The following is a 23,297-nucleotide window of genomic DNA, read 5'->3' as shown; positions in this document are numbered from 1 at the left end:
ATAACCATCCTGCAATCCCTCAGAGGTGGTCATAACCCCTGGATATGAGCAGTGAGTAATGTGATGGAAATATGAATCCAGCCAGCAAAGGAGACAATATGGACAATCACTATACATTAGTAAGTGCTTTGTGTTAACTTTCTCTACATGATAAATGCCATTTGCTGAAACGAGACAACCCCTGTAATGTGATATGTGCAGGAAAAGTTTCTGATTAAAGGACACCTCTGATCAATAATAGTTTTAGTACAGAAACACAGGTGAGAGGCGTCGTATTAACATGGTAATGCTAAAGCTGCAATGTCTTTGTCCCAGAGAAACCATTTGATTTCAGGTGTAAACCTTGGACAATGGGAAATAAATCAATCAGAAACTTAGCAGATTCCATTACTATGGCATGGGGTATTCGGAGTAAACATCTCCTCAGGGTTTACTGTTGTTTTGTTGTAAGTCATTCCCAAAATGACCTCCCATTCAATAGAATTGATTATTCAGAGTTTGGGTTTTCACAGCCCTGCCTGTTACTGGAGGGAGGCCAATTTTGCAGGCGATTGTCGGGAAGGAGGTGTTTCTAACCAGCATTCGCCTGCTCGTCAGCGGGAGAGACCGTCGTATTTACATGCAGTGATCTCCTCCACAGTATGGGGAGGAGCGATGGCTAATGCCATCACTTGTCCCCATAAAACTCGTTGTTTGCCAGCACGATTTAGGTGCCTTTGGTCATTCATCGGGTAATCGGCCGGCACCTTTACACAGCCATATAATCACTAATGAGCGTAAACAGAGCAGAGAAGGCAGTGCTCTTGTAAACGCTGCATTCGCTTCAAACAGCTGATGGGCGAGGGTGCCGGCAGTCGGACCCCCACCGATCTGATATTGATCACCTATCCCAGTGATGGCGAACCTATGGCACGGGTGCCAGAGGTGGCACTCAGAGCCCTCTCTGTGGGCACCCACACCCTGGAAGAAGTCTATGGTGTACCAATATGCCTTAGACTTCTCCTGTCGGTCATCAGCGCAGGGCGCACTATGAACAGCACAGGCAGCGCACTGAATGTAGGCAGGCTATTGTAGATAAATGATAAAGTACATGGAAGATATTCTATATTGGACTGTAGTATTTTAGGTAAATTGCTGTGTTGGCACTTTGCGATAAATAAGTTGGTTTATGTTGCAGTTTGGGCACTCGGTCTGTAAAAGGTTCGCCATCACTGACCTATCCTGAGGATAGGTCCTCAATAGTAAAAAGCGGACCACCCCTTTAAGTCTCAGGAAGTGCATGTGTCTGTTTTGCACTTTTTTCCTGCTTTATTCCAGTGTGAACTGCTTAAAATAGATGTTAAATTAAATTACACCTAAATAAATTTTTAGTATTGATAGCCAATCCACAGGATAGGTCATCAATATCTGATCGATGGAGGTCCAAGTCCTGGCACCCCTTCCCACCAGCTGCTTCAAGGTGCTGCAGCTTCTTCCTAAATGTTCATCTGTCACATGGTCTTGTGAATTGGGCTGAGCTGCAATGCCAAGCACATGTCGCTATCCAATGTACAGCACTGTGGTTGGTAAGCTGTGAGGAAACCAGAAGCGTCACCAGCTGAATGGCGGAAGTGCTGGGAGTCGGACCCCCTCTGATCAGATATTGGTGACCTATCCTGAGGATCGGACATCAATATTAAAACAACCCCTTTAACTTCACATAGCTTACTACTTTAACTTGGTTTCAGATCTTGTAATCTTTAACTTGCTTGGTAAATGATGTCTTCTAGTTCCTTAATATCTAACACACAATGTATTGTTTTCTGAATTGTGTTTTATAGGTGTCCCCCCACTGACGGGGAACCGTCCACACTCCTTCTGATGGGACACGGAGTGCCGCCATGTCAGAGGTGGGGGGTGGCTGTGGGCGCCGCCGCCTGCTGGATGAAGATTTTACTCTGCAGGTTTACCCTGGCAGCATCTCCCCAGATGTCATCTACTGTCCGGTGCCTGCCCGCCGGCACACCACAGCCGCTGATGTCATTGATGCTGTCATTACAGTACTGCGCTTGGAAAGAGCCAAGTTCTACGTACTGGCTGAGGTCAAGGAATTTGGTGGAGAAGAGTGGATCCTTAACCCTACTGACTGTCCTGTGCAGCGCATGATGCTATGGCCCAGACTTGCCTTAGAGGCTCGTGGGTCTGGAGAGGACTATCGATTTCTCCTGCGGGAAAAAAATGTGGATGGCTCCATCCATTATGGAAGTCTCCAGTCTTGGCTAAAAGTGACCGAAGAGCGCAGGCGCATGGTTGAGAGGGGTTTCCTTCCCCAAGAACAGGGACCAGAATGTGAGGACCTATGTGGTTTGCCTGATCTAAGTGAGAGGACGCTACTTGAGACTCTTAGAACACGCTTCCGGCAAGAGAAGATCTACACTTACGTTGGAAGCATCTTGGTGGCAGTCAACCCATTCCGTTTCTTACCAATCTACAACCCTAAATATGTGAAGATGTATGATAACCGAAGGCTTGGAGACCGTGAACCTCACATATATGCAGTGGCAGATGCTGCTTACCATGCTATGCTCCGTCGTCAACGGAACCAGTGCATTGTTATTTCTGGGGAAACAGGCTCTGGAAAGACTCAAAGCACAAATTTTCTTATCCATCATTTGACTGCCCTTAGCCAGAAAGGATATGCCAGTGGAGTGGAACAGATAATATTAGGTGCTGGACCTGTGCTGGAGGTTAGGAGATTGCTTATATTAAACCATATGACAGCAGTGATGCAGAGTACTCTCCATATTGTCACACACAAGGCCACAGTTCTGTTCGTATGTCATTTTTGGTCTATTCCCCCATCTATATCTATATAGGCATACAGTGGCGTATGTTGCCCATTGACTCCTATTTTTGCTGTGCCCCTTCTCATAGTAAGGCATAGTAGAATATGCTTGCATATATAGTAAAAAAAAAAAATATCCCGTCACATATTTGCCCAGGCGTTCTGATTGCATATGCCAGGTGCTTGGACGCCTATGGACCAGTTTATTGTGTAGGCTGGAAGCTTTCCTGACACACAAACCAAATAGGTCTATAAAACAAGTAGTGAACTGAACCTAAAGGCGTCTGTACACATTCAGTAGCTGTCAGCTGAACGGCTATCTCTCCCGACTCCCTACCGACTTTCCCATACACATACAGGCTCTGTTCAGCCGAATGTGTTCAGTGGTGACTGTGACTGGTGAATGACCTAGGAAACTTCATATAAAGTACGACAATGAAGACCCTATAAAGCCGGCATGCTCAACCCGCGGCCCTCTAGCTGTTGTAAAACTACAACTCCCACAATGCCCTGCTGTAAGCTGATAGCTGTAGGCTGTTCAAGCATGCTGGGAGTTGTAGTTTTGCAACAGCTGGAGGGCCGCAGGTTGAGCATGCCTGCTATAAAGAGATGCATGCAACTGCAGACAGGAACTTAAAGGGGTTATCCAACCCTTATAATGTCCCCCCTTATATACTTACCCTGCTCCACGGCACTTACGTCGCCACTGGTCCCCGCACGGGGGAGGAGCAGCATGTGATTGCATGAGAGTAGAGATCTGGCCAAAAGTCTTAGTGCCCCTGGCAAATGACTCCTCAGTTTCTACCAGTTTAGAGGAGTGGCAGGTTTTATAAGCTTTGGCATTGACCCCTGCCAGCAAGGAGTGCAGTGATGTTCTGGAAAGCATGAACTATGTTTGCTGATTATATCTGTCACCAGCAATCTCCCTGTCCGGTACACCTGATTAATACACTGTTATTCTATTGTTGATCTGAGGCTCTGTTCCCGAGTTATGATACTTTGTCTTAATATGCATTCTAGGCTTTTGGTGCAGTGAGGGTGTCTCCATTGCTCCTGTTGCACCTAAGCTCCACTCCTGGCGAGGGAGGGGCTGGCGGCAGAAAGGACTGGAGCTTGGGTGCAACAAGAGCAATAGTGATGCCCTCGTTGCACCGAAAACCTAAATTGCATATTAAGAAAAAGTATCATAACTTAAGAACAGAGCTTCAGCTCAACAAAACAATAAGGCCCCTTTCACACGAGCGAGTATTCCGCGCGGGTGCGATGCGTGAGTTGAACGCATTGCACCCGCACTGAATCCTGACCCATTCATTTCTATGGGGCTGTTCACATGAGCGGTGATTTTCACGCATCACTTATGCGTTGTGTGAAAATCGCAGCATGCTCCTCTTTGTGCGTTGCAGTGCGATAATCCACGCAACGCAGGCCCCATAGAAGTGAATGGGGTTGCGTGAAAATCGCAAGCATCCGCAAGCAAGTGCAGATGCGGTGCGATTTTCACGCATGGGTTCTAGGTGACAGTCTATTCACTGTATTATTTTCCCTTATAACATGGTTATAAGGGAAAATAATAGCATTCTGACTACAGAATACATAGTATAATACTGCTGGAAGGGTTAAAAAAATAAAAAAGTTAACTCGCCTTATCCTCTTGTTCGCGTAGTTCGTTCCCGGTCTGTTCTTTGCTAGCTGTGGGCTTGGGCTAAAGGACCTTTGATGACGTCAGATCACATGCTCCATCACCATGGTGATGGACCATGTGATTGGAGCATGTGATCTGACGTCATCAAAGGTCCTTTAGCCCAAGCCAACAGCTAGCAAAGAACAGACCGGGAACGAACTACGCGAACAAGAGGATAAGGTGAGTTAACTTTTTTATTTTTTTAACCCTTCCAGCACTATTATACTATGCATTCTGTAGTCAGAATGCTATTATTTTCCCTTATAACCATGTTATAAGGGAAAATAATACAATCTACAGAACATCAATCCCAAGCCCGAACTTCTGTGAAGAAGTTCGGGTTTGGGTACCAAACATGCGCGATTTTTCTCACGCGAGTGCAAAACGCATGACAATGTTTTGCACTCGCGCGGAAAAATTGCGCATTTTCCCGCAACGCACCCGGCTCTTATCCGGGCAAAAAACATGACGCCCGTGTGAAAGAGGCTTTACAGTTTATTAATTAGGTGAACCGCAGCTATACGTCTGTGCAAACAGTTTGATGTTGAGGGAGGTCGTTAGTGACAGAATAAATACATTTTCCACTTTGCCATCATGAAGAATTCTCAGCAATCAGAAAGCATGTGTTTTATGTATTTGTGAGGTTCTTTCATTTGTTTCCTCTTTTCATTGTCCATTTTAGGCTTTTGGAAATGCTAAGACGTCTCAGAACAACAATTCCAGTCGCTTTGGAAAATTCATCCAAGTCAACTATCATGAGACGGGCACAGTGCGGGGGTAAGACAGGCGGCCATATGTGGTACTTGGATGTGACTCAGATTTTATTGTAGTTGGTTTTTATTGCCCGCATGTTTATCTACCTTGTGTATGCTTGTGTGTTTGTTAAAGGATGACTTTTACTAGTTATTGTGTTACTTCAGAGCAAAGTTCCCCGCATTGTTCTACCATAGCAGTTGCTTAAAGAAAACCTACGTCTATGGCAAACATTTTAGAATGAGAGCATCAAAATGATACCCACTGTGGGTCGAAATCCACCCACTAAACAGCCACTTCATAGTGCAAAGCAGGGAAAATCAAGTATTTGTTGGTCAGCTGGCATTACGTGACTGGCGTCAATCCTGCTTATTGGATGAGAAATATCATGTGATACGGTTTGTTTGACACTGTTTTTCGTGGCATGGCAAATAAGCCATAGAAAAGTTCCCCCAGAACAGTGTCATCAGCAGTACTTTACTATCATAATCCAGTCCTGCTCCCCTCTCCACTAAAAGAACGTTAGTGACTGGTGGCCCTCTACCGCTTGAAACATAGAAACATACTGAGGAACGTATTTTCTTTCCTTGTCCGTTCCTTTTTTGTGTCCTTATTACAAAGGTTGCAAATGGACACCACAGGGAATATGCATTTCTCCTATATTACATTTGTTATGTGCCTCCATATCAGACATGCACTTTCAGTTGGGTTTATATTACTCTTAATATCCTGAATATTGATTTCTGTGCAGAGCTTATGTGGAAAAGTATCTACTGGAGAAGTCTAGGCTTGTATACCAGGAACAGCAAGAGAGGTGAGTGTGACTACATATGGCGACTATAGTTATGTAGGACCTGCTATCTATTATAAGGCCGCATTCCCATGTCCCTTCCCCAGACCTATTACATGTCTGTATTACTCAGTTGTGTCACTGCCCGATCAAAGGATTAACTGTTCTGAATCACACCGTCATATGGATCCGTGACTCTGTAAGTCCGGGTCAGTTAAACCCACAGTTGGGTCGTAACACATGCAAGTAATACGGAAGTATATTATGTCCAAAACTCGGATGCATACATCTTAAGTCTGTCACATCCCATAAGCACTATTAAATGCAGTATTACATTAGTAACGCTGCTTCTCCTGACTCTGGATGACTAATTTATATCTTGATACTCCCTACCCCCGTTCTCATGCTGGTCCACCGCAAAGTGCCACTGGAGTATTTTGCCAGGACTGCTGAGCTCGTGCTCAGGAGTCCTCTTTTCTGAAAGAGGTTTACACATTTTGCATCCATTATTACTACGTGTTGCTGGATGTGTGTTTCTCACCATTTTACAGCTGTAATTGAATTCTGTAGATCTTTTTCTATTCTGTATTGCTTTACATCTGCTGCCGATTTTCTCTTGTGTAACTCACGGCTGTGCAGAGGCGTCTTTAATTTTTTAACAGATTGTAAAAATAGTTCTGTCTTCATGCCATGTGGCTTCTGGTTGTTGAAGCCACCGTTTTGGTGGTTTGCCATAAGGGTAGATAATTTTATTGCAGCCATCCCTAACCACTTCCTCTGGGCAGCGCAGAGGGACTGCTGCATTGGCAGCTTTGGGACAAGTGTTGGCAGCATTGTGCAAAGCCAGGGCACACAAAGTTCACTAAGAGCGGCATACATAATACACGTTCTGTTGTGTAGCCTCCTTCTGTCCTCACATTTATTTGTTTTCTTTTGTATTTTTAGGTTTGTTAATGTTTCTTTACTTCCTCTTACTTTTATCCATTACTTGCTCATAACGAGATTTAGAGGAGTTGTTTGCCGTGTAAAATATGAATGTTTCAAGGACACTCGAAAAAAATGATTGCATTTTTTTGGGACAGGAATTACCACGTGTTCTATTATCTATTGGCTGGAGCAAGCGAAGACGAGAAGACGGAGTTTCACCTTGATCACCCAGAAAACTATCATTACCTGAACCAGGTGAGACTTGGAATAATCTCATGAGAACAATAGGTAGGTGTATGGATGTGTATTAAAGGGCAGAAATCATGGATGAAGTGCTAACAAAAAAAATCAAGTATCTGTGTTTGGAAATATAATCATATGAAGTTTTTTTTTTTATTAATATGAGACCAGTATGGTGTAAAATTAGAATTATTTGTATAAGAGGTAAGGTATAAGATCAACATTTTTCTACGTCAACTATGTCTGTTTCAGAGGCAACGGAAGCCGCAAAGACAGAACTGGGGAGGCTACGATGGGGACGATGAAACAGTAAGTGTCTTATGCAGTTTTCTATTCCCCATCACATTACATTGTGGCTACAGCACTGACTGGCTTTCACAATGGTGGTTTGTGTTTACACTGTTGGACGCTGTTTGTGCTATCTCAGATTTTGACAGTGTCTTGAATATTCCAGGATTCTTTGAGTGGGGAGGGTGAGGACCTGAGACATGACTTTGAGCGTCTGCAGCTGGCAATGGAGATGGTTGGCTTCCTGTCAGCTACACGTAAACAGTAAGTACTGTGTATAACACTTAAAACAAAGGATAATAAGTAAGTCTGCCATATCAATCCTAGAAACATATGGCGAGGAGTTTCTTTTACTTCAGGCTTGCAGTAGTGTCCGTTATAAAACCTAAAATGAGTAAACTTTTTTTTTTTTACTAAGTATTCAGTATTACACTATGTTTCTTTCTATTTTCTGTCCCATTTAAATTTTTTTTTTTTTTTTTTTTTTTAGGATTTCAATATATATGGCCTATATTCTGGATAAGCCATCAATATAAAATCGGAGGTCCGAGACCTGCACTCTGAGGAGACCGACACACTGATCAGCTGTCTCAGAGTAGCTAGTACCCGGCAGCCAGAACTGGACCTTCACGGTTGTGTCCCTTATGCAGTAGATGGAGCTTATAACTACAATGCTGCTTCCACCCACTTCAATGGGAGCATTACTGTAGTTACCACTGCAAAATGGACAGAACTGTAGTGTAGTTTTAATTACTCGGAAGCAGCTGATCAGTGGGGCGTCAGTCCTCCGCCAATCAGATATTGATGTCCTATCCTGAGGATAGGCCAACAGTATTACAATTTTGGAATACCCGTACAAGGGTTTTCCATAACCATACATCTTCTGGGTATTTGTTTTCCCTGTGTGTATGCAGGGGTGCACCTAGCCTTTCTGCTGCCTGAGGCGAAAACTTAAATGGTGCCCTAACCCCCTAAAGCCAATTTCTTAATCTAACCCCTTCTTTTCAGCCCTACTGTTAAAGACATATTTGGAAAACATTACTACAGAGCTACAAAACATACAGAGCCACATACTGTGCCCACTGTGCTTGCCAATACCATATTGCCGAAATAGATAATCCCCCTTCTGCTGCCCCCATCTTTCCGCTACCTGGTGCTGCCTGAGGCAATCGCCTCACCTCGCCTCATTGGTGGTGCACCGCTGTGTGTCTGAGCCTATTTATTTTTAATGTTTTTTTATTTATTTATATATTTTTTTCCATTCTTACAGGATAGTTTCTCTCTTGTCTGCAATTCTTCATCTTGGTAACATACAGTATAAGAGGAAGACCTACCGAGATGAGTCAATTGATATCTCAAATCCCGATACCTTGCACATTGTTTCTGATCTTCTAAAGGTAAGACATGGAGCTCTTATAGAAATATCTGGAAATGTGAAATCGGCCAGGGGCACGAGTATGTACAATCCATACTTTTTTTTTTTTAATCCCCCCCCCACTTTGGAACAGCTTTTTTAATCTGCCCGCTAAATGCTGTATGTTTGAAATAATATAGTCTTTAATCATGTTTGCCTTCTAGAGGACATGACTACATTCATAGTGTATTTATGAAACATATAATATGAATATCCCAGAATATAGGCACTGGTATGTGCTTTTTAGTTAGTTTGTTAGTGCCAGTTTTGTGGGAGCACTTATATGGCCAGTTTTGTGTGGATATGTTTTGGGATAGGTAGGTACAATGTGACCCTAGTACACAGACAGTTGGCTGGCCTTTTTACAATTTGGAATAATTCAAGGCCATAACTGGCGTCTCTAGGTCTGGGCTCGTATAGCGTTGTTTTCAGACATGGGCAAAGTAATAAGAGGTGGCATCTTAGATTTTAATTGAAATGCCACTAAACGATCAAATAAATGCATTAAGGGAATTAAGGCTATACTTTTATTCACAAGTTCTGACAAAATAAAAAGACGGGAAGATTTCCACACCTCTCATGACAGATGACTTGGGCAGCTCTAATAGATCTGAAATTTAATAAACCATTCTCCTCTCATCTCTTGTATGATGTCGTCACGTCAGGGAGGGAAGTTCAGTAGACCCTATTGTACTGCAAAAAAAAAATCATTATGATAAGTTTGGGACTGTAAAGTCTAAATCCAAACATTAGCCTAAAGATGGTTTCTTCTGCCCCCCTGCAAGGTCTTTAGAAACATTCTTTCGTCCACACTTTCCCCTTAGTGTAATCATTCACAATAACTGTCATTGGGGGAAAAGAAGCCCGTTTCTAGCAGTGACAAGCCTGTGGCTCAGGTGGAAGATCTCCTTCATGTCTGTGTCACAATACAGTCAAAAGGAGAGCTTTATATAACCCCCTCGGCAATGTGACCCCTTTTCTAATGTCTGTGAAGTCAGGCAACCTTATCACATAAATCTGTTCAACCATCTCATTCTCCTTGCAGCAAAAATACCTGCATTTTCAATGAGGATTGTAGGTCTAAAGTGTGTTCAGTGCTTACTTCACCAGCTCAGTTATGAGTAACAGAGGCCTCCTACGCTATGTCCACATCTGTGTTAGGGCATTCCGGTACTCTGTTCCGGCTGGATAGCATAGTACTAGAATTGCCGTATCCAGTATAGCCTGACACCGCCAGGGCCTGCAGGATCCATAGTCACTGTAATGTGTTCTGTCTGGTTTCCTGCATCAATGCAAGCTTTCTGCGTGCATGTGTGAAAAGGAAGGGGATGGCGCGCTGGTTTAGCGATGAGTCCCCCCTCTAAGTTTTCCCTACACAGTCACATTCCATGCCTGCCAGGTGTGCAGGACAGTGGGTAGATGCACTGCTTTGCAGGGGTAAGACAGTGAATATCCATTTCATATCTAGGATTGAGGTCAGACCCCAACTGTTCATTAAAGGGGTTGTGTCTCACTTCAGCAAATAGCATTTGTTATGTAGAGGAAGTTACTAATGTATTGTGATTCTCCATATTGCTTCCTTTGCTGGCTTGATTCATTTTTCCATCACATTATACACAGCGGTGGCTGTGCTTGCACACTATAGGAAAAAGCACTACCCTATGTGTGCTCCTACGGTCCCGTCCACCAGGGAGTGCTTTTTCTTATAGTGTGCAAGCACGACCACCACTGATGGATTACAGGGTGGTCGTAACATAGACACAAACATAATATATTAGTAAATGCCTTCTACTAACTTTCTCTACATGATAAATATCACTTGCTGAAGTGGCACAACCCCTTTAAGTGATGGCATATACTAGCGACATACCGTCACTTTATATGATGCTGACATACAGATGTCTTAGCTTAGCGGAGCAGGCAGAAGCAGGAGAAGGTACCCATGTGCTATGCCAGGAGTTACTAAACCTCCAGGGGGCACGGGCAGGAGCAGCAATATGCGCTCCGTACTCACTATGCTGCCGCCCCATTCATAAAAATGTTATGCCCATACTTCGTACACTGCTGAGCTGTCAGTGTGCAGAGAACTGAATTTTAAGCACAGGGAAAAGTCTAATAAAAATTAATTAATAAAGTGTATTAGAAAAAGTTTTATTAGGAACATCTTTTTTTGCACAAAGGTTTAATTAAGCTTTAAAGGGAGTCTGTCACCACCATATGGCCATATACAGTGCTTACATTGCCCTATAGCACACCTATACATGAATGTTATGGTACCTTTGTTATTTTCTTTACACTTGCAGAAGCAGGAAAAATTACGTTTAATTCATATGCCAATGAGCACTCGCTTGTGCCCAGGGGCGGAGTTTACTGTGTAGGAGCCCAGGCTGCTCTGCCTTCTTTCATGATTACTCTTCCCCCCCCATCCTCTCCCTATGCCTGCCCTCCTATTCCCTTGCGTCATCCCAAGGTCCAGCTGAGATCCCGTGCCTGCGCATGGCTTCGCCGGGCCAGGCCATGCACACTGTGATGCCCATTGTGGGCACGGCATCGATTCAACTAGTGCGCATGAGGCAGCCTGGCGAAGCAATGCGCAGGCGCGGGATCTCAGCCAGATGTGTGATAGGGCAATGTAAGCACTGAATATGGCCATATGGAGGTGACAGACTCCCTTTAAGTAGAAAACTGTACTAGGTACATTAGGGAAGATTTATCAAACTGGTATAAATGAATACCGGCTTAGCTACCCCAAGCAACCAATCAGATTCCATCTTTCTTTGTAACTAGAAAATAAAAGAAATCTGATTGTTTGCTATGGGCAAGTAAGCCACTTTTCCTTTAGGCCAGTTTTTATAAATCTCCCCCATTGTGTGTATGGGATGTATGTTTGTGAAATGCATTTGTTTCTTAGTACTCTGGATAAAAAATACTAAAATGTTTTTAAAAAGTCCCTTATAAATAACTGCAATGAGGATTTTTCGTTATGAACCATCAGAATGCAGTGCAATCTATAGGGCTGAGCAGATTGATATTTAGTATTGTGGGAAAAGATTCAGCAAAACTTGTAATTTCTACATTTATTTCAGTGATTGACAGCTATTTCTCTATAATTGTCAGTCCCTGAAAGGACCATCTCCCTGTCCTTAAAGCTCAGAATGAGCACAGAGTACACGTCTTACTGAATCTTTTCCCATAAATCTATATATCCATCGGCTCAGCTTCTCCTGTTCTAGAACATGCTGCGTGCAGATTGCAGTTTTGTGGGGACAGGTTCTCTTTAAATTGTATGAGGACTGCATAACTGCATCGCCCCTTTGATTCTCCTGTTAATTATATACCCATAGGAGGATGGGGTAGTTCAGGCAGTAAAACTATGCGGCAGTGCTTGAACACTACACCAGTAGATAAGTCATCTGACGGTAAAAACATCAATGGACTATGCAGCCAGACAGGAAATGCTGCGATCGATAGACAAAACGGCTTTTCATTAGCTTATGTTACACTTTTAGGAAATAACCATCAATTAAACATAGTATTTTTGGATATCATAATAAGATCAGTGTACCCTTAATATTTGTTCCCATTATTTTCAAACTCATGACTCGGTGCGGAAAATTGCAAAATTATGTTTAACTTTACAGTTAAGGTTAATAAAAGAAGAGAACTGTACTTTATCACATCCACAAGATCTTATGAAGGGTGGGGGTTCACAGAGCCATATGTGCCCTTGCCAGCTAGTCGGTAATGCCATTACAGTGCCAGCCATAGCACTGATAGCAGTGCCAGATATCCTCTCTGGGTAGGTTGATTTTAAAATGTTCTCAAATATCAATTTGCATGCACTTTTTGAAGGCATCACCAATTAGCCTCACTTATGACAAAAGTAAAAATTCAGATCTTGGCAGATAAGTGATCATTGTGGAACTAAATTGCATTAAAGGGCATCTGTCAGTGGTGTGACACAGTGAAGGGTATGGTCTGGGAGGACAGGTATCTTCCTCCCAGTGTGTGCTGCTGGGCTGATTTGCAGCCAGGTGGGGTCAAACACCGGACTGGATTTAAGTGCAGGCCTCGTCGATCCAACTGCGCAGGCATCGGCTCCCTGCAGCATTGGCTCCCTGCACACGCAAGATTATAGCGCTTGGAAGGAATGATGTCAGCGCAAGTGCTGTGAATAAAGTAACTGGTAGGCGCTGGGTTCTGGAACTATGGGCACGGCTGGGCTCCAACGGATCGTGGGACAACCCCTTGGGCTCCTTTATCAAAGTAATTTACATGGCAATAAAATAGCTTTTTTGACGAATAAAAGACACACAGAGCAGTAAGAGTGGGATCCTTTAATACAAAACAAGGAGACTGATGGGCACATATGAATATCTCTGTAAGGTAAATCCTGGTGACAGAATCCCTTTAATATATGCAAATGAGAAAGAAGGATCATACATTTGGATTTTAATATGCCCATACCTTTTAGGAGATGATCACAATTTCCTTTGTATCTCAGGTTCGAGAAGAAATGCTCTTGGATGCACTGATTACCAGGAAAACTGTTACAGTTGGGGAAAAACTAATCTTGCCGTACCGTCTGCCAGAGGTGAGGAAAAAATAAGACATCTTTTAGATCGAGATCTGCTGCATATAACAATTTTACAAGTTGTTTTTTTTCTCACCAGGCTGTTACAGTCAGGGACTCTTTGGCAAAGTCTCTTTACAGCGCCTTGTTTGATTGGATTGTCTTCCGTATCAACCATGCCCTGCTCAACATCAACAGCAAGGCGATAGATGAAGGGAGTCAGGTGAGCTGATAACATTCTGTAGACGTGGCTTCACCATTGTACCAGACCGAAGAGCCATAGTTATAACTAGAGATGAGCGAATTTCATGTTATAAAATTTGTTCACGCTTTGTTTGGTGGTAAAAGCAGAATTGCGTTATGGATTCCGTTACCACGGACCATAACGCAATTCTACGACGGAATGCCTTTAAGAGGCATTCCGTCATAATAGAAGTCTGTGGGTTGCAAAACGGATCTGTCCAGTTTCCGTTATGCAGGGGAGTCCTCTCCTGCACAACGAAAATAGGACGGATCCATTATGCAGCCCATAGACTTCTATTATGACGGAATGAATAACTGAATGCCTCTAAAGGCATTCCGTTATGCATTCGTCATAGATTTGCGTTATGGTCCGTGGTAACGGAATCCATAATGCAATTCTGCTTTTACCACCAAACGAAGCGTGAACGAATTTCATAACATGAAATTCTCTCATCTCTAGTTATAACAATGGCTCTACAGTCTGGTACAATGGTGAAGCCACGTCTACAGAATGTTATCGTAATGTTTGTGAATGTGTGCAAAATTATTTAGCCTTTTAAGGGTAGTGTGCTATTTTGAAGTAAAAGTACATTTCCAGATTTCTACCGCTTCACGAATAAAGCATAGTAGTAAATTCCTACAACTAAAGCACATTGGAATTCTTGAAAACTCCAGAGGGGTCTTTATTTTCAGCCACAGCTGCTGCTGCCTGTCCACACTGACCTAGGCTGTAAATCCGATGTGTCACCAAAATCTGATTTGTTGCTGCGGATTCAGCCATTTTCCATGCAGAGATGTATGAGGAGAGTCTGTTACATTAACCCTTCTGTCAGCCGACTTTTCTTACATCTTATTGGTAGGATATATAAAATTTGTGATCCTTTAGGCTACATGCACACGAACATTAGGGCTCCGTGCTCGTTCTGTGGACCGCAATGCACGGGCACAGACCATGGAGCAGACCCATTCACTTGATCACTTGAATGGGGTCCGCAATCCGCATCCGACGGTCAGTGCATGCGCTACTTTTTTTTGTGGTGCGGAGGCACGACCGGAAACACCACGGAAGCACTCCGTAGTGCTTCTGCGGGGTTCCGAGCTGTGCCTCTGTTCTGCATTTTCGTGATTGCGGACCCATTCAAGTGAATAGGTCTGCGATCCGTGATGCGGAATTTACACTGCCGGTGCCTATGTATTGCAGACATGCTGTATGCGGGCCGCAATACAGCCACGGGGGGGCACACGGTCGTGTGCATGTAGCCTTAAGCATAGTCTCAGTAAAAGCAAATGGAATGCTAATGATTGACTTAAGGGAAGCATCTTTTGTATAAAAATGAATGGCAAGAATATCTTGACCGCTACCCATTGCTTGCCTTCAAGATTTAAATAAAGAATAAACACCTATTATTAAAATCTCAGAATCTATTGGTTCATAGAAAAAACATGGCATATTATTTCTTGATTCCAGTGGGTCAGGGAACATTGTTTATGTGGGGGAAAAGGGTTCATAACAGTTCAAGGGGTTGTCCAGAACTCAAATATTGACCTATCTGCAGACTCCTGTCAACCACGCCAATCGGCTGTGGGAAGGTCTATGATGTTACATGTCATATGTCCTTTCTGTATTTCAATTGAATGTGACTGAGCTGCAGCACCAAGAACAGCTGGTATACAATGTACAGCACGTCAGTTGGCATACAATGAAGAGGCCACAGCGCTTATCTGTGCGTCGGTACTGGGAGTTGGACCCCCACTGATCTGATCATAAGTCATCAATATTTGAGTCCCGGTAACCCCTTTAGGCTGGCCATACACAATGAATAGGTGTTGGACGATCGTTTGTTCAGCTTGCTTCCTGCCCTCGGCCAAGTGTGAAGAGGGTAGTAAGCTGCTGACAGACACCCCTGGCGATGTCCTGTCTCTCTTGAGAAAAAAGGATCAGTCATGTTGGAATTCACAATACTCGATCCTCCCCACATAGGCTGAATGAATGTCAGCTAAACACCCAATACACATTAGTCTGACTCTGATGTGCTTGACACCTTTTACAGCACTATGCAGTCAGGTAGTATTGTCATATACAAGGACAGCCTTCCAAAAATATGTTAATCTAAGGAAAGATGGTCTGGATGGTTATAATGAATTTAGAAATTAATGATAACAAAATGATCTATGGAAATTATCCAAATGGCATGGGGTAAAATTGACCAAAATTGGCCGGGGAACTGCAGAACATGATAGACGTGTGTGTTAAACGTAAGTTACGGTACTATAAAAGGCATGTGGTATGTTTACCGTTAGGCTACTTTCACACTTGTGCTTGATCGGATCCGTTCTGAACGGATCCGATCATATTAATGCAGACGGAGGCTCCGTTCAGTACGGATCCGTCTGCATTAATAACTTAGAAAAATTTCTAAGTCTGAAAGTAGCCTGAGCGGATCCGTTCAGACTTTCAATGTAAAGTCAATGGGGGACGGATCCGCTTGAAGATTGAGCCATATGGTGTCATCTTCAAGCGGATCCGTTCCCATTGACTTACATTGTAAGTCTGAACGGATCCACTCGCCTCCGCACGGCCAGGCGGACAGCTGAACGCTGCAAGCAGCGTTCAGCTGTCCGCCTGGCCGTGCGGAGGCGAGCGGAGCGGAGGCTGAACGCCGCCAGACTGATGCAGTCTGAGCGGATCCGCTCCATTCAGACTGCATCAGGGCTGGACGGAGGCGTTCGGGTCCGCTCGTGAGCTCCTTCAAACGGAGCTCACGAGCGGACCGACGAACACAAGTGTGAAAGTAGCCTAAAAGAAATGCGGACTGCGGGCTGTCTGCAGTCTGCCATCTGCTCACAGATTACTTTAACGGCAACCCTTTCTTTTTCCTTTCTTTCAGACACTTTCCATTGGAGTCCTTGATATCTTTGGCTTTGAAGATTACGGCAGCAACAGCTTTGAACAATTCTGTATTAACTTTGCCAATGAACGTTTGCAACATTATTTCAATCAGCATCTGTTTCAGCTGGAGCAGGTTTGACATTGACATTTTTGGCGGTGGGTGGGGGCTCATGGAATAACTGTGGGTCTTGGCCTCTGACTGTGTCTCTAAGAATGTGTTAATTTCTCTACGCCTCGCTCTTCTGAATTGATGCGGTAATTGGATTCATTTCCTGGATATGATTTCATAATTTAATAAGTATCATCCCTTGCAGTATTCAGCTCCTTCTCCTGAATGCTTTTCGATTTAATCCCGAGCAGTAATTTAATAATTGTTGTTTCGGTCAAACTAGACAGCACATTTTTCCTGCGATTTGTGTTTGGAAATTTTATTTCATTGCAGAGCATAGCTTGTTACAAACATTTTATTATTTCAGAGGACTCGCAACGTTTTGTGTAGGTTCAGAGATAAGCTATCATTGTCACTTCAGCAAAGGACACTAAACGATATTCAAGTTGGGCCTCATGCACACGGCCGTGCCATTTTTTGCGGTCCGCAAACCGCGGATCCGCAAAAAACGGAAGCCGCCCGTGTTGCCTTCCGCAATTTGCGGAACGGAACGGGCGCCGGCAATATAAATGCCTATTCTTGTCCGCAAAGCGCAGACAAGAATAGGACATGTTATATTTTTTTTAGCGGGGCCGCGGAACGGAGCCCCGGATGCGGACCGTACACGAAGTGCTGTCCACATCTTTTGCGGCCCTATTGAAGTGAATGGGTCCGCATCCGAGCCGCAAAAGCGGCGGCTTGGATGCGGACCCAAACAACGGTCGTGTGCATGAGGCCTTATATGTAGGAGAAACCACTGGAAGTAGTTTTTGTACGGATTTATTTTACTACAAAACATCAGTATTTCAGTAAAAGAAGACTTTATTAATTGTGTCCTGTCTTTGCTGGGTTTTGATGAGTAGATAAGGTAATAAGGAATGATTTTCATGATTTTAGTTCCCTTTTCTCTGTGTTTTTGTATAGGAGCAATATCGTCTGGAGGGAATAAGCTGGAGTAATATCAACTACACTAATAATGAAGGCTGCATCAACTTGATCAGTAAGAGACCAACGGGACTGATCCAGCTACTGGATGAAGAAAGCAAGTAAGAGTTGGTGTCATGCAGCTACTGATTTGGTTTCACACCTAGTGTTTTGTTAGTTTTTTTCTGTACATTTTTTTTTTTTTTTCTGGCATTTTTCCATGCATGTTTTTTTTTTTTATTTTTTTTTAAATGTTGCGGCAAGATACTATCTGTAAGTTAAAAAGGAAATAGAAAACTCACCAAAAACACACGACAAAAATGGATATAAAAATAAGTAAAACCTCCACTCATATGACATTCATGGGATTTTGTACAAGTGGAAATAAAAACCTCCACAAAAATATATTTCAAGAAGCCTTAACCCTTAGAGGACCTTGTGATTTTCAGTTTTTGCATTTACGTTTTTCAATCCCCGCCTTCCCAGTTCTATACCGTCTTTGTTTTTCCCTTCACATAGCCTTATGAGGGCTTATTTTTGGGGGACAAGTTGTACTTTCTAATGGCCCTGTTTAATATTGCATATGATGTTGTAGGGAGCTGGAAAAAAGTTCAAAGGTGATGGAATTGGGGAAAAAATGCAGTTCTGCCACCATTTTATGTTTTGGGGAGGTGAAATGACAAAAAAAATTGCAAATTGACCATTTTTACTATTTTTTTTTTCCTTTACGCTATTTGCTGTATGGGATAATTATTGTTATATTTTAATAGCACGGGTGTTTTTTCATGCTGTGATGGTTATGTATTTGATTTTGGGAAAAGCGGGGTGATTTGAACTTTTTTATTTTTAATTTAAATTTTTTTTTTATATTTAAAAAAAAAAAAAATTACTTTTTAAACTTTTTTTTTTTTTTAAGTCATCCTGGATGACTATAACCTGCAATCATTAGATTGCCCATTGTGTTCTGTGTTCAGCCCTGAACCTGGACAACCCCTTTAATTTACAAAATTCCAATACAGTGCTGCCACCTGCTGGCCTGTATTGGTATATTCTAGTAATAACTAACAAAGCCTGGTGCGGGAGTGAGCAGCTCCCGCTTTCCAGACTGCTCAGATGCCATGGTCAAATGTATACGATTAGCCGTAGGGCTGATCTTATACATCCGCTACTGGTCTCTGCTGTTTTGAAACAGCATTTTGAAGAGACTACATCGTTTTGATGAGCACTCTGGCCTCTTCCTAGGCCTGTGACGCCACGTTCCTCTGTGAGATGGCCTAGGCGCTGCTCAGTCCCGTTCAAGTCAATGGGGCTGAGCTGCAGTACCAAGCACAGCCACTATCCAATGGACAACACTTTTCCTGATGACTGCAGCCTCCTCAAACAGATTGGCAGGGGTGCCAGCAATTGGACCCTTATCGATCTGATATTGATGACCTATCCTGACACTAGGTCATCAATATTAAACATCAAGGGCATCTGTCAGCAAATTTGTACCTGTGCAACTGGCTGACGTGTTGCATGTGCTATTGGCAGCTGAAGGCATCTGTGTTGGTCCCATGTTCATATGAGTCCTCATTGCTAAGAAAAATTATGTTTTAGTATATGCAAATGAACCTTGCTGATACACTTAGAGGCTTTGCTCTCTTTGCAACTGTCGCGCCCTCTCCACTTTGACAGGGCCAGATGTGATGACTTTTTCCCCGCCTGGCTCTGCCAAATCAAAGCGCAGAAGGTGCGGCAGTTGCAGAGAGAGAGCAGAACCTCTAGGTTTAATGACAACACCCCCATTGCTCCTAGAGGCTCATTTGCATATATTAAAACATAATTGTTCTCAGCAGTGCGGGCACATATGAACATGGGACCAGCACAGATGTCTTCAGCTGCCAAGTGCATATGAAACAGGTCAGTCAGTGCCATAGGGACAGATGCCCTTTATTGATCCATGGATCACTGTATTCTTGTAACCTTTTAGTATGTCTAATAGGACATTTAGTAAAGAACACTAGTATAAATTTGACCTCTGTTTCTGACTAAATACCTTGTCATGTTTAAAGGTAAATTTTAAATTTCTTTTTTTTTTTTTTTACTAGCTTCCCACAAGCTACTCATCAAACCTTGCTTGAGAAATTTAAACGTCACCATGAAGGCAACCCATACATTGAGTTTCCAGCCGTTATGGAGCCAGCATTTATAATCCAGCACTATGCTGGAAAGGTTAAATATGGTGTTAAGGTAAGTACTATCTAGCTGATTGTTAGCAGGAAAACAAATGTAACCTTTTCCCCTGTTATCCTGTTCTCTATCCTGAAAACTGTCCCGCGTCTCTGAACAAGGCAGTAGTAGGGGAGCAGATCAAAGTCCATTGACAGTGTTTGAAGCTTTAAAGGGTACCTGTCACCAAAAAAATGCCTCCCAAACCACCAGCAGTATGTTTCTCCTCTGGTCCGATGTGCCAAAATCTTGAAAAATGAACTTTAATCTACTGCACACGCTATGTAACAGCAGAGTTTGAAGTCAAGGGGGCAGTGGCCTCCTTGTTTCAAGTAGAGATAACTGCGCTCGGATATGCCCCCATTGTCTTGTAGAGGTGGGACCCGCACCTATATTGAGAACGGAGCCCCGCAAGTGAAGGAGGGTGCACTGCGCATGCACAGCCGCCCTCCATTCATTTTCTATGGGGCCGGCGAATATAGCTGAGCACTGGCTTGGCTATTTCTGTCAGTCCCATAAAAATGAATGGGAGCGGGGGCCGCGCATGCGCAGTATGCTCCCATTGACTTCTATGGGAAGCCGGCTTGGTGGTGGCCGGACCAGAGTCGTCCAGCCACCACCTTGCGGGTCTCCGTTCTCGATATAGGTGCGGGTCCTAGCAGTGGGACCCGCACCTATAAAACAATGGGGGCATATACTAGTGATATGCCCCCATTGTCCATGATGAGACAACCCCTTTAAGGTAATGCTGGCAGTTTAGGAGGTTCCCTTTTGAAAGGAGTGCTTCATACAGATTCTGCCCATATGCCCCAGAGTGCAGAGGTGATAGAAGACTTGTACTGTCCTTGTATTAGAAAGATGACGTAACATGGCTTTCTGCAATAAGCTTCTGTGCTTGCATATTTTAGTAGAATGGCTTCAAACTATGGCAAGTCATAGCTAGATATATATATTTGTTTCAATCATCCTTTGTAGGATTTCCGTGAGAAGAACACAGATCACATGCGGCCTGACGTTGTGGCCTTACTGCGCAGCAGCAGGAATGCCTTTATTCGTGGAATGATTGCGGTCAGTCCCGTCGGAGCATTTCGTTGGGCATTGCTAAGAGCATTTTTCAGAGCTCTGTGGGCTTTTAGGCAGAGCGGGAAAAATTATACGGGCAAAAAAACTGGTAAGTGGAATACTCTGGGTGATCACCATTATTGATGATGCTGAAGGCAATGTTTGAGAGTTTGTTACATTGGGAGAAATGCTGTGAGTGGAGATTTTTCTGGGATTTATTTTTATTTTTTATTTTTTGAGTGGCTGATATTGAGTGTCTTGAAATAGATTGCAAATGTAACATCTGCTGGCATATTGTAGGCGTGTTAGTTTTAGAGATGCCCGCATACTAATGTCATAAGTCTGCCTGGTGGTTGCCTTATGATATCCCAGCTCACTTCTGTCTCCTATTTCTGGGTATATAATAGATGCATCTTTGGGGTATTCTGCCTCCATCTTTGCTGGGAGTTTGTTACTCTGCGCTTTCTCTGGTTAATCTGTCTCTGTCTTCTCTTCCTGTGTGTTTGCTCTCAAGGCTCGGGCCCCCTCAGCACACCGGGGCCTCCTGGCTCATCTCACAAAGGCCTTTCTAGCTTTAGCTTTCTTCAGCACCCCGTCCACCAAAGGAGTTTACAGATCCTGCAGAGGTGTCAGAACGACCAATACAGTAAGGCTGCCGTCCCAGAATCCTCTGCAAATTCATGAACACAAGGCTCCATTCCTATCATCTGTACACACACAAAAGCACACGATATCCTGACCAAACTGAGAAAATAAAGCAGACCAAAGTCTTCTCTTTCTCTTACTGCACGAAAACCTGTATGTGTCTTTACATGTATGCCTGCTATATATTTGTCCTCATCTGTTGGTGCATTTCACATGGTTAGTAACACAAGCTCTTCTATTAACACGCTTCCAATTTACTTTGTAACCCAATGAAGTTAAAGTTAGAAATCACAGTCGGTCTATAAAAGAAAGCATGACAGTACATTCAGCCGCCTCCTAGCAGCTTGCTGAACACAGTGCTGTACATTGTGTAGCGGCCGTGATTGGCATCACAGCTCAGCGCCCTTCATTTGAATGGGACTGAGCTGCTCCTAGGCCACGTGACCGATGTATGGAGAGGCCTAAGCACTCGCTGATCTCCAAGGCCTTTTCAAACAGCTGATTGGTGAGGTGCCAGGATTCGGACCCCCACCAGTCTGATATAGATGACCTATCTTGAGGCCATCAATGTCAAATTCCCGGATAACCCTTTTAAAGGTAGGCCTGCTCTTTGTGTGTCGCTGGATGTCTTACTGGCTGTTTCTGCAGCCACAGCAGAGGCTGGTTTTTATTACATTAGTTAACGGTTAGCTATGCTTATTGCTGATTTTAGTTTATTTCACAAGCTAATTCGGCTGTAGTATACTTTGGCAGGTCACCAAGCTTAATACTGCACAGCATTGCCTTTTTTATGAGAGCGTATTTCCAGAAAATTGGTAACTTAGAAATAAGTTAATGCAGACAGCAGACAACCTCTATGGTTTGGCCTCTCCTGTAAACCAACATTTTAACCAGCCCTCAATCATCATTTCTAGTTTCCTAACAAAGTTTAAGTCTTGGTCGTCCTAACTGCCATGTATCATGGAAACGACGACTAGAAATGGATATTATTTAGAACAACGTTTTCTGGTCTGAGGGCCACTTTGTCATATTGAACCACTTCCAAGGACCATAATATAATGTGTATACACCATAATTATCTAATAGGTGCACATTCATCTTCCAGGGCTCCAACCTATCTGGGGTATGGCGGTCCCCTTCTTGCCCAATTTGCACTTTAGGGAGGAGGAGAAGACCATACTTGCCTGTGTCTGTCCTACCATTTCACATGCATAGATGGTCACTTCTCAGTTGCGTAGAGTACCAGATGGGGTCAAGGGAGCCCATTCCCCTGATACTTGGGGAACCCAGAGATGACTGCACAATGAGAGATTAGCACTTGCCCATTCTTGCTCCTCAGCTGTGTACCAATACACTTTAACATGAAAGATACATGTGATCGAAAGTGTAAATCAACGCTTCTTCAAACATATATACATACTTAGCACATATCAACCTGTAAAGCCTACTAAACTTATTTCTATGTACCTGGATAGTTTCAATAGTAATCTAGGCATATACCTTATTTGTCATTTTATTCCTAAATGGAACCTGTAAAAACCTCAAGAATAGAATTCTGGTTGGTAAAGTACAGAACTAGTGTATAATAGTTGTCTCTTCCTATTCTGCACTAATATATTAATAAGAATAATTCTATAATCTATATTTATTTCTGCAGAAGATGTTCTTATCTTCTATACGTTTA

At 43.3% G+C, this 23,297-nt stretch overlaps 1 protein-coding gene across 4 annotated transcripts in view; it reads left to right on the top strand.

Moving 5' to 3' along the window:
- The window catches only part of MYO9A (myosin IXA), a 118,069-nt gene that overhangs the window by 44,020 nt on the left and 50,752 nt on the right, over window positions 1–23,297 (top strand). For 3 of the 4 annotated variants that reach the window (XM_044279826.1, XM_044279823.1, XM_044279824.1), the window contains 14 exons: window positions 1,821–2,726; window positions 5,188–5,282; window positions 6,010–6,072; window positions 7,131–7,230; window positions 7,468–7,524; window positions 7,670–7,767; window positions 8,774–8,900; window positions 13,422–13,511; window positions 13,591–13,713; window positions 16,622–16,756; window positions 17,696–17,817; window positions 19,786–19,927; window positions 20,882–21,077; window positions 21,483–21,614. In XM_044279826.1, coding sequence (XP_044135761.1) covers window positions 1,881–2,726; window positions 5,188–5,282; window positions 6,010–6,072; window positions 7,131–7,230; window positions 7,468–7,524; window positions 7,670–7,767; window positions 8,774–8,900; window positions 13,422–13,511; window positions 13,591–13,713; window positions 16,622–16,756; window positions 17,696–17,817; window positions 19,786–19,927; window positions 20,882–21,077; window positions 21,483–21,614 — 2,326 coding nt within the window. In that variant the 5' untranslated portion in view covers window positions 1,821–1,880. The remainder of the gene's footprint in view (window positions 1–1,820; window positions 2,727–5,187; window positions 5,283–6,009; window positions 6,073–7,130; window positions 7,231–7,467; window positions 7,525–7,669; window positions 7,768–8,773; window positions 8,901–13,421; window positions 13,512–13,590; window positions 13,714–16,621; window positions 16,757–17,695; window positions 17,818–19,785; window positions 19,928–20,881; window positions 21,078–21,482; window positions 21,615–23,297) is intronic. The other variant, XM_044279825.1, reaches the window with a different exon arrangement.

Source organism: Bufo gargarizans, chromosome 2, assembly GCF_014858855.1.
Source record: "Bufo gargarizans isolate SCDJY-AF-19 chromosome 2, ASM1485885v1, whole genome shotgun sequence".
NCBI classification, from domain to species: domain Eukaryota; kingdom Metazoa; phylum Chordata; class Amphibia; order Anura; family Bufonidae; genus Bufo; species Bufo gargarizans.
This window is presented reverse-complemented; position numbering and strand designations above follow the sequence as displayed.